At 35.9% G+C, this 14,375-nt stretch overlaps 1 protein-coding gene across 1 annotated transcript in view; it reads right to left on the reverse strand.

The window, feature by feature from the left end:
• The window catches only part of GFPT1 (glutamine--fructose-6-phosphate transaminase 1), a 50,452-nt gene that overhangs the window by 15,559 nt on the left and 20,518 nt on the right, over window positions 1-14,375 (reverse strand). Inside the window, exons 7-11 of the mRNA XM_016128444.2 lie at window positions 13,567-13,628; window positions 12,503-12,582; window positions 9,169-9,274; window positions 4,417-4,580; window positions 3,369-3,464 (exon numbers count right to left, since the gene is read on the reverse strand). Of these exons, the coding sequence (XP_015983930.1) occupies window positions 3,369-3,464; window positions 4,417-4,580; window positions 9,169-9,274; window positions 12,503-12,582; window positions 13,567-13,628 (508 nt within the window). The remainder of the gene's footprint in view (window positions 1-3,368; window positions 3,465-4,416; window positions 4,581-9,168; window positions 9,275-12,502; window positions 12,583-13,566; window positions 13,629-14,375) is intronic.

Raw genomic sequence — 14,375 nt, forward strand, 5'->3', positions numbered from 1 at the left:
AACAAACAAACAGAGTCTCATGGACATGGACTACAGACTAGTGGTTACCAGCAGGTAGGGGGTTGGGAAGGAAAGGGGAGATAGATGGACGGGGTAAAGGGGGTCAAATATGTGGTGAGAGAGAGAAGTCTAACTACGGGAGGTGAACACACAGTGTAAATATATATGCCTTACTGTTGAAGTGTACAGCTGAAATTTATTGGATTTCATTAACCAATGTCACCATAAAAAAAATTAATTAATTTTCAAAAAATTAGTAAAGTGGAAAATAAAATAACAAAACCTTCACTGGCTTCCCAAATAACTTAGAACAGAATCCAAACCCCTTATTACAGCCTTTGAGTGTCCGCATGCCCTGTCCTTGCTTAACCTTGACATAATCTCCTAGCACTTCCCCTCTCACCCAAGCCACTCCAGTCAAACTGGCCTTCTGTCGGTTCCTGCACTACATCAAGCCTGTTTACGTACCTCTTGCCCAGGATGTTCTTCCACAGACCCTGGCATGTATTGAAAAGGTTTGGGAAGAAAGGAGCAACAACAGTAAGAGGTTGAGTCAGGGCTGTGCAAAAGCAAATCAATTTGGCGATGACTCGGTATAAAAGCAGACTATCAGAGAGATTTGCATTTCATACGATGACCAAGAATGGCAGGGAGGTAAGACAGTGAGATTAGCTGGTCACAAGTGTTTCCCTAAAATTAGTCCTAGGAAATCCCCTGCCAGCTGAGGGAAACCTGAGGTAGTTCTGGAAAATGTTGCCCAAGGTTGAAACTGACGATGCTTTGGAGAGAAGCCTAATTCTGATAGGTCAGGCCACAACTACAGGAAGCAACAAAAGTGCCTGGAGGACAGCAGCAGGGATGAAGCACACTAGGAACACCACTGAACACAGGAAGCTGGTCTGGCTCCGTAAATGACCAGTGACGTGACTTTTGGCAAGACACTCCAACTGACAGAACCTCAATTTCCTTAACAACAAAGAAAGACAACAGCTACCCTGTTTATATTACAAAATTTCTACAAGGAACATATTACATAGATAAAAGTGCTTTTTAAAATCATGACTTCTCAAAGCTTGTCTAATCTTCTTCCCTTATAAATCTTTCAACTGATTCGATTTCTATAAAAACCATAAATGGTATTTACTGCTATTCTCCCAGTTCCTTCAGCTCGACTATCTTCAACAACGCTCCTCTCCCCACAGATGTAGGTCCTGGTTCACACTGCTCCTGCTTATCTCCTGGTCCCCACTACCCTCTCCCTCCGCGTCACTTTACCTCAGACATGACAACATCCTAACCGGCGACTGCATCTCAACCACTCACTCCTCCAATGCTGGAGGACTGGTATCCAGTTCACCACAGTAAAGTTATGATCACCCCTAACTTCTAAGTTTCTCTCCTAAGTTTCCTAAAAGCTCTGCACTTTCTACAAAAAGAGGTATCCCAGCCACCCCCACCACATTAGAATGCATTCATGGCCCTCCCTGACAGCTCTTCTCACCTTCTTTCCCAGACTTACTGTTCTTTACTCTTCTTCAAGTACTAGGAGAGGTAGACAAACTAGGCTATGTATTACATCATAAAGAGTTTGCTGGTTTTCCACTATATCCCCTTAGCTAATACTATTCTATCCCACTTCAATGGCTCCATCTCACCTTCATCTATTTAAATCTGCCAAATCCCTTAAACTCACAACTGCCCACTTTGAGCAGCCTTCCTGATCCCAAAGCCCCTGCCCACAAACAGGTTCATTCTTTACCTTCTCTGAATTCAATATTAATCTTTAAACATTTCAACATTAAACTGCGTTTCTAATGCCGTATTTTACTTGTGCTTAATAATATATTTGCTCTCCTTCTAGATTACAAGAACCTCAAGGAGGATACCGTATCAGAAATAACTCCCCTTTAGTCCCTGATACATTTGGCATGGTGCTCTGCACACAGATGTTCAATTCATAATTCAACCTCCAACAAATCTCTCCTGCTGAAAGGGAGTCTGATGCTGCTCAGAAAAGAACAAGATCTAAAGACACCATTTATTCAGAGAAATCATTCTCTATCCATTAGCAGGACTTGGTGTGAAGAAGACACTTAATATTATACTTACGAAACACAGGTTCAGAAAAAGATTTTTGCATACCTGCTAATATTACTCAAAAACTAATTCCTAAAACTGAGAAGCTTAGCCCAAAGCTACTTTGTTAAACTGTTTATTAAACTTGTCATAATAAAGTGCTTTAAAAACCTAACTTAGCAATGTTATGAGCATCTTATAACCACAGGCTGTCGATCTTAAACACATCTCGGCAAGGTGCACAAATCCCTGCGACACAGATCCAGAGAGAATTTCCAGAAATAAGAGCAGAGTTGCACTCTCACCTCTACCTTAAACACACAGCAAGGTAGAGGTTATCCCATAAGGCATCGGGCAAACACCTGGAAAAACCTCTGGGGAAGTTCAGACCTTTACTCATTTATAAGCTGAGAGAGAAAACCCAGATAGGCTAAGCAGAGACACGTAAGTTTCCCAGACAGGGGACCAGGTCTCTCCTTAGAATTCAGTGCACAGGACAGTCTCTGGTACACAGCAGGTGCCAAACGAAGGCTTGCTGAACTGAAAAGAAGTTAAATGTTTTTAATAGTACACTGAAGGACTTTTTTCTCCCAGGAAAAATCAACTTAATATACCTGTAACTGACAATAATTTTCAAATGTGACTTTCTAGTCATTTTTTATATTTTTTAGAATCACTTTATTGAGATGTCACATCTCATTAAATTCACCCTTTAAAAATGTAGAATCAGTGTTTTTTAGTGTATTCAGAGTTGTACAACCATTACCACCATCTAATTTTAGAACATTTTCATCACCCCTCCCGAAAAACCCCAAATCCGCTAGCAGTCACTCTCCTTCCCCCCTCCCTCCTCAGCTCCCTGCAGCCATTAGTTATTATTCACTTTTTCTTAATCATGGTGAAATATACATAACATAAAATTAACATTTTAATTGTTTTTAAGTGTACAAGTCAGTGGCATTGAACATATTCGCACGGTTGTGCAATTATTACCACCATCCATCTCCAGAACCTTTTCATCTTCCCAAAATGAAACTCTACACTCATCAAATAATAACTTCCCATCCCTCCCCTCTCCTTGGTGTCTGGTAACCACTGATCTACCTTTTGTCTCTATGAATCTGATTATTCTAAGTACACCTCGTATCAGCGGAATAATACACGAAGGACTTTCTGACCTCACTGATGGCCAGAGCTGCTCTATAAGGCTATCAAGGACAATGAACTTTCAGGCTGTCTATGTCAACCCCACAGGAGACTTTAAAATAATAAAATAATTCACAGGTAATTACCAGTATAATCATCAAAGTTGACTCTTCCTCTCATTGTGTTCACAACTGACTCTGGCTGCTCAAAAATTTCCTTCTGCATAAATGAACTGAAGTTGCCTAAAATAATATAAATTATATCATTAAAACAAAAATAAACCAAAGAATAAGAAATTTGTACAAAACTAAAAGTCTACCTCCTTTAACATAATCTTAAAGATTAAGAAACAAAAGGTCATGCAATAGGGAACAATATTCATATATGGCATTTTACCCTATATGAAGAAAAATGAGTAAAGAGGAAAAAATCACAGTTATAAACTTCATACTTGAAATATGCAGTTACAGCAAAACAGAGGAGTGGACAAGCGTAAGTTTTGGAGCCAGATCTAGGGTCAATAAAGATTTTATTCTTTACGAGCTAAGTGGCTCTGGGGAAATTTCTTAACGTGTAAAATAAAAACAGCGGCTGCCTCCTAGCATTGCAGTGTGGGTCCATATAGCAAAGACTTGACATATGGCAGCTACAAGATAAATGTTAGCTTTTATCCCCACCACAACCCCACCAGAAAGGAGAAAAACCATAATCTCAATAATCATAATGGTTAAGAGCAGCCAACAATATGCAGGGCTCACTAAGTGAGTTAGGTGCTGATCAAGAGCCCTCCATACATGAGCTCTCTTAATCCCCAAAGCGACCTAATGAGGTAGTGTCCTATTACCCCCATTTTATATATGAGAAAACTGGAGCACAGAGAAAATAAGAGAGGAATGAAGAATAGAAGAGAAACTATGTTTATAAAGTATCTTAAAAATATCAAATACTATTTAAATAATCACTCTTTTTTTAATGTTAGCAACAACAAACCATGAATTAGTGTGAAAGAGAACTATTGTAAAACTAGCAGATAACTTCTCCAGAGAATCATCCCTTTTCCTAGGGTTATCCCTTCATTTATCATGCGGAAGATTTCGCTCGGCACTGTGTTATCAGATTTCTACAACAGAACAGGAAGCAGAATGTATCCTTTCCATTAAGAACACCAAGCTATAACATGACAAAAACTTTTACCCTTCATGATCTGCTGGAGCTCCATCTGGAGGGTTTGCACAGCTCTTCCAGGGTGATCTCCCGCAGTTCGTTTAATTCGATGGATAGAAAGACGGCCGTCCACCACTGCTGCTACATCATCGTCTTCAAGAAAGATGACACGATTGGTGTGTTCTATGACAGCACTGTAAAACATTCAAGGAGATGTTACCATCTATAGTCAAGGATTATTATTACAAATAAAACTATCATTAGGACACAAGGACCAAATTTAAATACGAACTCTATCACCCTGCAATATCACTGATGGCTTTCTGATTATTGATGCCATTCCCTACAAGGGAGTAAGGCTGCGAGTGGTTAAATCACAAAGAAAGCATGGTTGTTTCTTCCTCATTCTATCCATCACCAAGTCCTCCAATTTTAACTCCTAAATTATTTCTCAAAGCTTCCATGTCCACAAAGGACCACAAACCAGTTCAAGCTACCATCAGCTCTTGTCTGGACTACTACAGAAAACTCCTAACTTGTCCGCCCACACTCCCTCTAATCTCCCTCATCCATCCTGTTTCTACCCAAATGGATATCAAAAGGCAACTCTAATCAAGATTTCTCCCTCATCCAAAAAACCACCTGACAGCTTCCCCTTGGCTCTTAGGAAAACAAAATGCCCTACCATGATCTCCTATTACCCCCTGTAGCCTTATCTGCCACAAAACTTCCTCTCTCTACTCCAGCCATGTTCTCGCCCATTCCAAGTGCTCACAGGCTGATCTATCTGCATAGAATGAATATTCTTTCCTCTACCTCCTCACCTAATTAACTCCTAATATCTCCTTAACTCTCACATCAGACATCATTCTCTTAAAGAAATTTACCCATAGGAAAGTGAGTCACTGTTACAAGCATTCTATAGCTCTTATCACAGCTGGAATTCTACATTTGTGTGACTATTGATTAAAATTTGTCTCCTCCATTAAATAAGAGCTCCTTAAGGACAAATAATGGTTTTATTTTAACTCAACATTATCTCCTGAACCCAGCATACGGCTTTGTAAGGGTGTTCAATATGAATGCATGAGTGAATGAAAAAAGACTGAGATGCTTCTGCAATTTCCAGTTTAAGTTATAACTATTAACTCTGTAATAAACCTACTTAATGATGGCAATGACACATCTGAGCACTGACTATACATCTTACACACCTGTAAAAATCTGAAAACACTAAAGCTTGTTTTCCTACTAATATATTCCTTGCAGTTCTAAACTGTATCACTTTTCAATTTTAGATCCCCTTACTTTCATACACAATGAATGACTCAAATACTTGTTGGCAATTTGAGTGATTCCATTTTATTCTCATTACTATTAGTATTTCATTAATATATACATCTATGCATCCCACTGCATTTTCTCTCAGAATCCCTTAGTCTAGTATTAATTCCTTTATAAAAGTGATTATGTTGCCAATTTCTTCTGAACTGAAAAAGTAAGTGTCTACACAGGGCAAAAAGTACAACAGTTTAGCAACTACACTATCATCAGTAGGATACTAAGCCATTCTACTCTCCAATTTAAAATATCTCCTCCCTCCGAAACCTAAGACTCCTAAAGGAAGAGGAAAAAAAAAAATACAAAAGCTATTTTTATGACAGATACTGCAGAAATACAAAGGATCATTCAAGAATACTATGAAAAAACTATATAACACCAAATTTAATGACCTAAAAGAAATGGACCAGTACTTAGAAAAATACAACCTTCCTTAAATGAATCGAGAAGAACTAATACACCAATCAGCAGTATGGAAATTGAAGCAATCATCAAAAACCTACCAAAAAGTAAAAGTCCAGGACCAGATGGCTTCACCAGTGAATTCTACTAAACATTCAAAAGATTTAATACCTATTCTCCTCAAACTCTTCCAAAGAATCGAAGAATAGGCAATACTCCCCAACTCATTTTATGAGTTCAATATTAATCTGATACCAAAACCTGGTAAAAATAACACACACACACACACACACACACACACACACACACACACACAAACTATAGAATAATAACTCTCATGAACACAGATGCAAAAATCCTAAATAAAATACTAGCAAAGTGGAAAAGCGACATATTAAAAAGATTATACACCACAATCAAGTGGGCTTCATCCCAGAGGCACAGGGATGGTTCAACATATGCAAATCAATTAATGTGATAAATCGCATAAATTGAAAAATAAGAATCGACAAGATACAGGATCCATTTATGATCAAAACACTTAACAAAATTGGTATAGAAAGAAAGTAGCTTAACATAATAAAGGCCATATATGACAAACCCTCGGCCAACATTATACTTAATGGTAAAAAACTAAAAACCTTCCAAGATCAGGAACAAGACAAGGCTGTCCACTATCGTCACTGTTATTCAATATAACACTGGAGGTCCAAGCGAGTACAATGAGACAAAAGAAAGACATAAAAGGCATCCAAATAGAAAACGAAGAAGTCAAACTGTCACTACTTGCGGATGACATGATTCTCCATACAGAAAAACCCTAAAGACTCCACAAGTACACTACTAGAAACAATAAGCAAATATAGTAAAGTTTCTGGATACAAAATCAATATTCAAAAATCCATAGCATACCTACACTCTAATAATGAAGTGTCAGAAAAAAAAGTGGGAAAAATAATTCCTTTGCAATTTCACCAAAAAGAATAAAATACCTAGGAATAAATGTAATGAAACATGTGAAAGACCTTTATAGTGAAAACTATAAGACCCTATTAAAAGAAATCGAAGAAGATACAAAGAAATGGAAAGATATTCCGTGTTCTTGGATTGGAAGAATCAACACAGTTAAAATGACCATATTACCTAAAGCATTATACAGATTTAATGAAATCCCAATCAAAATCCCATTGGCATTTTTTTAAAAAAAAGAACAAAAAAATCATCATATTTGTAGGGAAGCACAGAAGACCCCAAACTGTCAGAGCCATCCTGAGAAAAAAAGAACAAAGCTGGAGGTTTCACTCTGCCTGACTTCAAATTATACTACAAGGCTACAGTAATCAAAACGGCATGGTAGTGGCAGAAAAACAGACACACAGACCAATGGAACAGAATTGAGAGTCCAGAAGTAAACCCATATTTATATGGGCTAGTAATTTTTGACAAAAAAAGCCAAAAACATACAGTGGAGAAAGGAAAGCCTCTTTAATAAATGGTGCTGGGAAAACTGGAAAGCCACCTGCAAAACAATGAAACTAGACTGTTGTCTATCACCACACACCAAAATTAATTCAAAATGAATAAGGACCTGAATATAAGACCTAAAACAATAAAATGCATAGAAGAAAACATAGGAACTAAACTCAAAGACCTTGGACTTAAAGAGGATTTTATGAATTTGACCTCAAAGGCAAGGGAAGTAAAAGCCAAAATAAATGAATGGGACTGTATCAAACTAAAAAGTTTCTGCTCAGCAAAAAAAAAAAAAAAAAAAGAAAAGAAAAGTCAATAAGGTAAAGAGAACCATCTGAATGGGAAAATATATTTGCAAGCAACGCTTCTGATAAGGGTCTAATATACAAAATATACAAACAACTCATACAACTCAGTAACAAAAAAAACAAACAACAATCCAATAAAAAAATGGGCAGAGGACCTGAACAGACTCTTCTCCCTAGAGGACATACAAATGGCCAAGAAATATTTGAAAAAATGCTCAACATCGCTAGCTATTAGGGCAATGCAAATCGAAACCACAATGAGCTACCATCTCAAACCTGTTAGAAGAGCTATAATCATCAGGACAAGTAATGACAAGTGCTGGAGAGAATGTGGAGAAAAAGGAACCCTCATACACTTCTGATGGGACTGCAAATTGTTACAGCCACTATGGCAAACAGTATGGAGGTTCCTCAAAAAACTAAGAATTGCTCTACCACATGACCCAGCAATTCCTCTACTGGGTATTTACTCCAAAGATCCCATATCCAAAAAGATACTTGCACACCGATGTTCAGAGCAGCATTATTCACAGTGGCCAGGACATCGAAGCAACCAAAGTGTCCTATTATAGATGACTGGATAAAGAAGCTGTGGTACATATATACAATGAAATATTACTCAGCTATAAAAAGAGATGAAATATTGTCATCTGCGACAACATAGATGGACCTCGAGATAATCATGCTAAGCAAAATAACTCAGACAGAAAAAGGTGAAAATCGCATGATATCACTTATATGTGGGATATAAACCTAAAAGCAACAAATGAACAGGACAAACAGAGACTCATTGACATGGACTATAGACTAGTGGTTACCAGCGGGTAGGGGGTGGGGGAAGAGGGGGAAGGCAGACAGGGTAAAGGGGGTCAAATATTTGGTGAGAGAAATCTAACTATGGGAGGTGAACACATAGTGCAAACATATATATGCCTTACTATTAAAGTGTACAGCTGAAACTTATTGGATTTCATTAACCAATGTCACCATAAAAATAAATAAACTAATAATTAAAAAACAATACAAAAGTTCAGAGTAAATACATTGGAACGAGTCTCAAGGACTATGATCTGTTCTTTGTAAACTGACCTATGTGCTTTGAATTTAGAGAAAAAGTACTCTTAGAACTCCATCCCCAGTCACCTTCACTTCTTTAATTAACAAAGTCCTATACAACATGACTAGATTTATACAAAATGAATTTTGGTTTTCTGTAGCATAAGAAGTTGTACTCTTTGAAATAATTAAAGAAGCTCACCTTGCATCAGAAGCAAAGTAATACTCCACCGCTTTTTCTTCCACAGGGAAAAGGCAAGTTGTGCTGTCCACACGAGAGAGATTGCAGCTTCCTTTCTTATCTTTGCCTAGAGCACAGAGTTAACAGAATCGGCAAACATGTAGAAAACCATGGCCAATATATAAATATACACAATTTTCTACAAAATCAACAAGAAAAAACATAGCGACACAAAAATAATTTCAGTAATTTTTAAATGCCAGGTAGATCACTTTATTTCCATGCATTTAGCCAACAAGAACAGACAAAAAGTGAAGAGTGAAATGGCAACTATCAAAGAGACTGTGGCAGATAACAGGGCTACATTATTAATATTTTTAATGTTATATTTCTTTTCCAGGTGGAAGGCAAATAATTCGTGAATCACTTTTTAATCAAAAGTATGTATAACCTAATCTTAATTCAACTATACAAAACTTGTCTGAATACCTAAACTTATCATAAAAATTAAATTTAAAATATCAAAATTGTGCAATGAAAAATAAAATGATTAATGCATAGTGATTTTTATTATCAAATAACAAAATTTCTCTAGATTTTAACAGTAAATCAGCATAACAGATCAAGATGTAGTCTATAGTAATTGTAATTTAAAAACAAAACAAAGGTACTTATAACTCTATACACAGTATATCATATGTGGCACCTACTAATAAGGAATGAAAATATTACAAACCCACAACCTTTACTTCCTTAAAATTTAGTTTTCTAATATTCCTTTTAAGTCAAACAAATTATAGTCCTTTTGCAATTATAATATTCCGTTAATTCTGGCACTTTATAATTCTCTCACCTCTACTTAATTCATCAAATAGCTGATGTTTTTTTTCCTTTCTGGTCAAACACAACTAAAGTCAACACTGGAAAGCATACTAAAGTTTGACAAATTAGCCAAATACAAGAGGGAAAAATCTACTACTAATTGAAGACCATATAAACATCATAGAGACCAAAAAAAAAAAAAAAAAAAAAAAAAGCACTTTTCTCCAAGATCAAGACATAGGAGACCTTAAAACCTATGGACACCATGGCCAGAGAATACCATAAATATACTTGTAAAAACTTATATTGTGTCAATCCTCTAAAACGCATATGTTTAAAGACCTGGAAATAATTATTCTTAGAAACATACATCCAAAGTTCTCCATAATCCACGATTATTCGGTGTAGTTTAGGCATGAAAACAAAACAGCTCTTCCCATCCAAATTCAACTGTAGAAAAGATGCTACACTTTGAAAAATAAGCACAAGGTAACACCCTAGAAAAGCTAACACTCCAGAAAGATAAAACAGATCCATGTTTGCCAGAGGTTGAGAATGGGGACAAGGGTTAACTACAAAGTGGCAGCTGGAGGAAACTTTTTAGGGGATGGAATTTTTCTGAATCTTGCTTGTCATGGTGGTTACACAACTGTTTGCATTTCACAGAGCTCAGGAAATTGTACATCAAAAAGGGTGAACTTTACTGTATATAAAAAAAGTGAATTTAAGAACAGGTAAAAGGACAGCCCAGCATCTACATTTTTAAAATAAATACTACCAGCTTTGGTTATAAAATGCCCTAATGGGGTTGAGATCACTACATTCTTTCTCCTAATATTGGTTATTTCAAGGTATATTTAATTACAATGTTTACAAGAATGTGAGGTATCATTGCCAATTTAAACGAAAAGAACATTACTATTTGACATCTATATGACTCCTATAATTATAAAATGTCTTTTCATATATTATCTCACTTGATTTGACTTATGTGGAATACAATTATTATGATCCCACTTTATTTGGTCAGCTGGAGAAAACAGTTAAAGCCTAAAACTCAGTCTAGGTTTCTCCCCTTTACACAGCCTCTTTAATAATTGGACATACTTTTTAAATTAAATTCTGCTGACCAGGCGCTGTAGGTGTAATGAGTGAATGAATGAATGAATAAAATCCTGCTGAGCTGCACACCATCTATCTACTAGGAGCTAGAGAGATAAGGGACACTAAAACACATAACCTGATCTCAAAAAAGATCTGTCTCATGATAAATTTTTCCTCCAACTTCTTAAGACCTTAGCCAAAGTCTTTCTATAGTTTCTAAAAGCAGCCTAAATCAATATATAAAGTAACATAGGTAATATATACACTAGCAGAATTGTTAACAGAACTCTGGATCTAAAAATCTGTATTCTTGCTGTTAGACTAATTTTTCTTCTGAAAAGGGAGGGAGGCGGATGAAGAAGATAAGAAACTCTAACATCTCAGAATTGAAGGTTATTTAAGGAAGTAACTTTCTGCTACAGATAAAACAGTGAAAGCAGCCATTATCTAACAATGAATAGGTTTAGAGTACTTGGCTAAACTTTTTTTCAAGAAACCAAGAATTATACAGTAATAACATGGGTTCCAATTACCTGAATTTACTACTCCCAGTCTTTTACATAGAAAGCTTTTAGTAATAAGTAAATGGAAAGAGCAGATCAGGGTTTTTGTGTGTGTGTATCTAATTATAGCAATGAAATGATCCAGAGTTGTATAGCTGAAAGTCCTATAAAAAAATAAACTTAAACATAAATATAAAAAGAACAATAATTCCAAATTAAAACAAAGCTAATCAACGTACTGAATATAAATCTAAAAGGAAAACGTCATGCATAAAATAAAAACCATTCAAACCTGTTAGGCTGAATTATTCAAACTACCACTGAGTTTAATCTCTAATAGCCTAGCACACAATGCTCTTTTCCTAATCTTAGCATCTTATTTATGTTATCCTACATGATTTTAATTAAAAAAAAAAAAAACTTTACAATTTCAATTATTTTTTTCAAATCTGAGACTTTAAAGAAACAAATTACTAAAAGCAGTTTCCTAAATGCCAAAAGCAGACAGGCAAAATATACTCTGCAAATTAGGAAAATGTCAAAATATGTTTCTCCATATAATAAGCACATTTTTAGAGGCCCAGCACATTCATTCACTCCAAGAACAAAGAATTAGTAAAGAATGAACAAAAGAGGATAAGATTCCACCCCATCCATGCAGAGTGCATTTCCCACCTCTTTCTCCCTGTGATCCCCACCGTGTGAATTTTGATCCAAACTGAGTCCTAGCTATGGATATACAACAGAAAAAAATTCTACTCGTCAGAGAAATCACAAAACAAATCCTTTTCATGTCTAGACAGAACTATATATGAGTGGACCTGACCAAAGAAGCATTTATTTCAATTTAAGGAAAACAATTCTTTATATATACTACATTCAATTTACACATTTTCCCTATAGCACAACGTAGGAATACTTTTTACCTGTTCTGTAGAGTATTGGAATGTGATCAGTAGAGAGTTTATGTTCACTTCGTACACCAATCAAGAGAGGGCTACCTCGTCTAGTAGTACAAAATTAAACAGAATTAAACCGTTTTTATAAATAACACATCAATGATATAAAATTTAAATGTGATGATGGAACACTCTTCAAATAAAGTTTAAATTCCCCCTGCAAGCTCAACTTCAGATGTAACAAAAGAATAAGATAAACAGAATTTTTCAAAAATATTCAAACACTATAAGAAACAAATGAAAAGTGAGAGTAAAAAATATCCAATAACAGAGGTCGACAAACTATGACCCACAGGGCAGGTCTGTCTATTTTTACTGGAACACAACCATGCCCATTATTTTACATGTTTTTTTTTTACAGTGGCTTTCATGCTACACCAGCAAAACTGAGTAGCTAGCTGCTACAGAGGCTACATGGCCAAACTCAAAATATATATGATCTGGGCAGTTAAAGAACAGGTGTGCCAACTCCTATTCTATAACAACGCACTAGAATTTTTTTTCCTTTTTAATGTTAAATGAAACCTTTATTTCGATACGTGAACGGTATAGGAACAATTAGTACTTTCTCCTTAGTCAGACTGCTTTTACAGGTAACTCTTACCAAATCTTAGGGCTCCTCACTGTTCTAAAAGACTTCATGATTAGTCTTAAATATCCTAACAAAATAGTGATGGCTAATTATCTAGGGCTCCGTCTAGAACAAATACTTCCAAAAATGTGGATAAAGTTAATGTTTTAGGCCTAAAAGTAGAGAATATTCAATATGCATATTCACAATGTATCAATGGTACCCCAACACAGACAAAAGGCCAATTATAACTACCAAAATGTATTTGGAATTCTGTTAAATGGAAGAGTGGTAAAACAACTGACAATAAAAAACATAAGAAAATACACTCACACGAATATCTCTAAGAAAGGACAAAGCCTTTACAGTGAAGGGTCATTTATAGTACACAGAGAATAAATATATAATTCCAAAGTTTCAAAACACATATATCATTAGTCATTATTAAATTTATATATACCTTGTGCCAACTGCTTGGCCAGGAAAATGAACACTTTTAAATACAAGTGCAAAAGCACCTTCCTATGGAGGGAAAAAAATGCATTAGCAATATATATTATAATCGGTTATCAAATGTGACATGCCTAAAACATACTGGCTCTTTAGCACAGAAATTTTTTGTTTCTGTAGCTGCTCTTTTGCACTAGTTTATAAACGAGTCTAAATTTTAGGTAGACACTTCCTCCTGAGCTTTGGTGTACTCAAAATCCACTTTTGAACCAAGCCTACTCTTTAAATAGTTCCAAAGCAGACCATTTCAAAAGTCACCTTTGTACATGCTACCAACATTTCTCAATAAATACATCATATCTCCCATCTACACATTAGTAAGGGGAGGACAGAAATCCAAAAGGTCCCAAGTTAATATCCAAAACCCATTCTCGGGCTCAGTAATTTTACAGCACTGTTAACTTACACCCTTTTTGACCTATATAGTGGAGATAAATACAATCACAATAATTAATGTGCACACCATACCACCCCCTCAACCCAACCTCCTCAGGTATAGGACCTAAAGAAATCAAAAATGAATAAAGGAGAAACAAAAGGTAAGAGAAGGAAGAAACCACAATAGAACACGAACTCAGTCACACATACAAAGGCTAGGAAAGCTCACTACTCTGCCTTGAGTAAAAGGAACAGGCCTCAGTTTTCTCTATTTTCTTGTCTCTTTTTTGCTGCAGACAACATCAGATTGGATGGAGGTGGGAGGTGAGGGTTGGACCTTCAGAGAGAACTAAAGGGCTTTTAAATGGGAAAACGAGGGTT

This window comes from Rousettus aegyptiacus, unplaced genomic scaffold (assembly GCF_014176215.1).
Source record: "Rousettus aegyptiacus isolate mRouAeg1 unplaced genomic scaffold, mRouAeg1.p scaffold_m13_p_7, whole genome shotgun sequence".
NCBI lineage: Eukaryota > Metazoa > Chordata > Mammalia > Chiroptera > Pteropodidae > Rousettus > Rousettus aegyptiacus.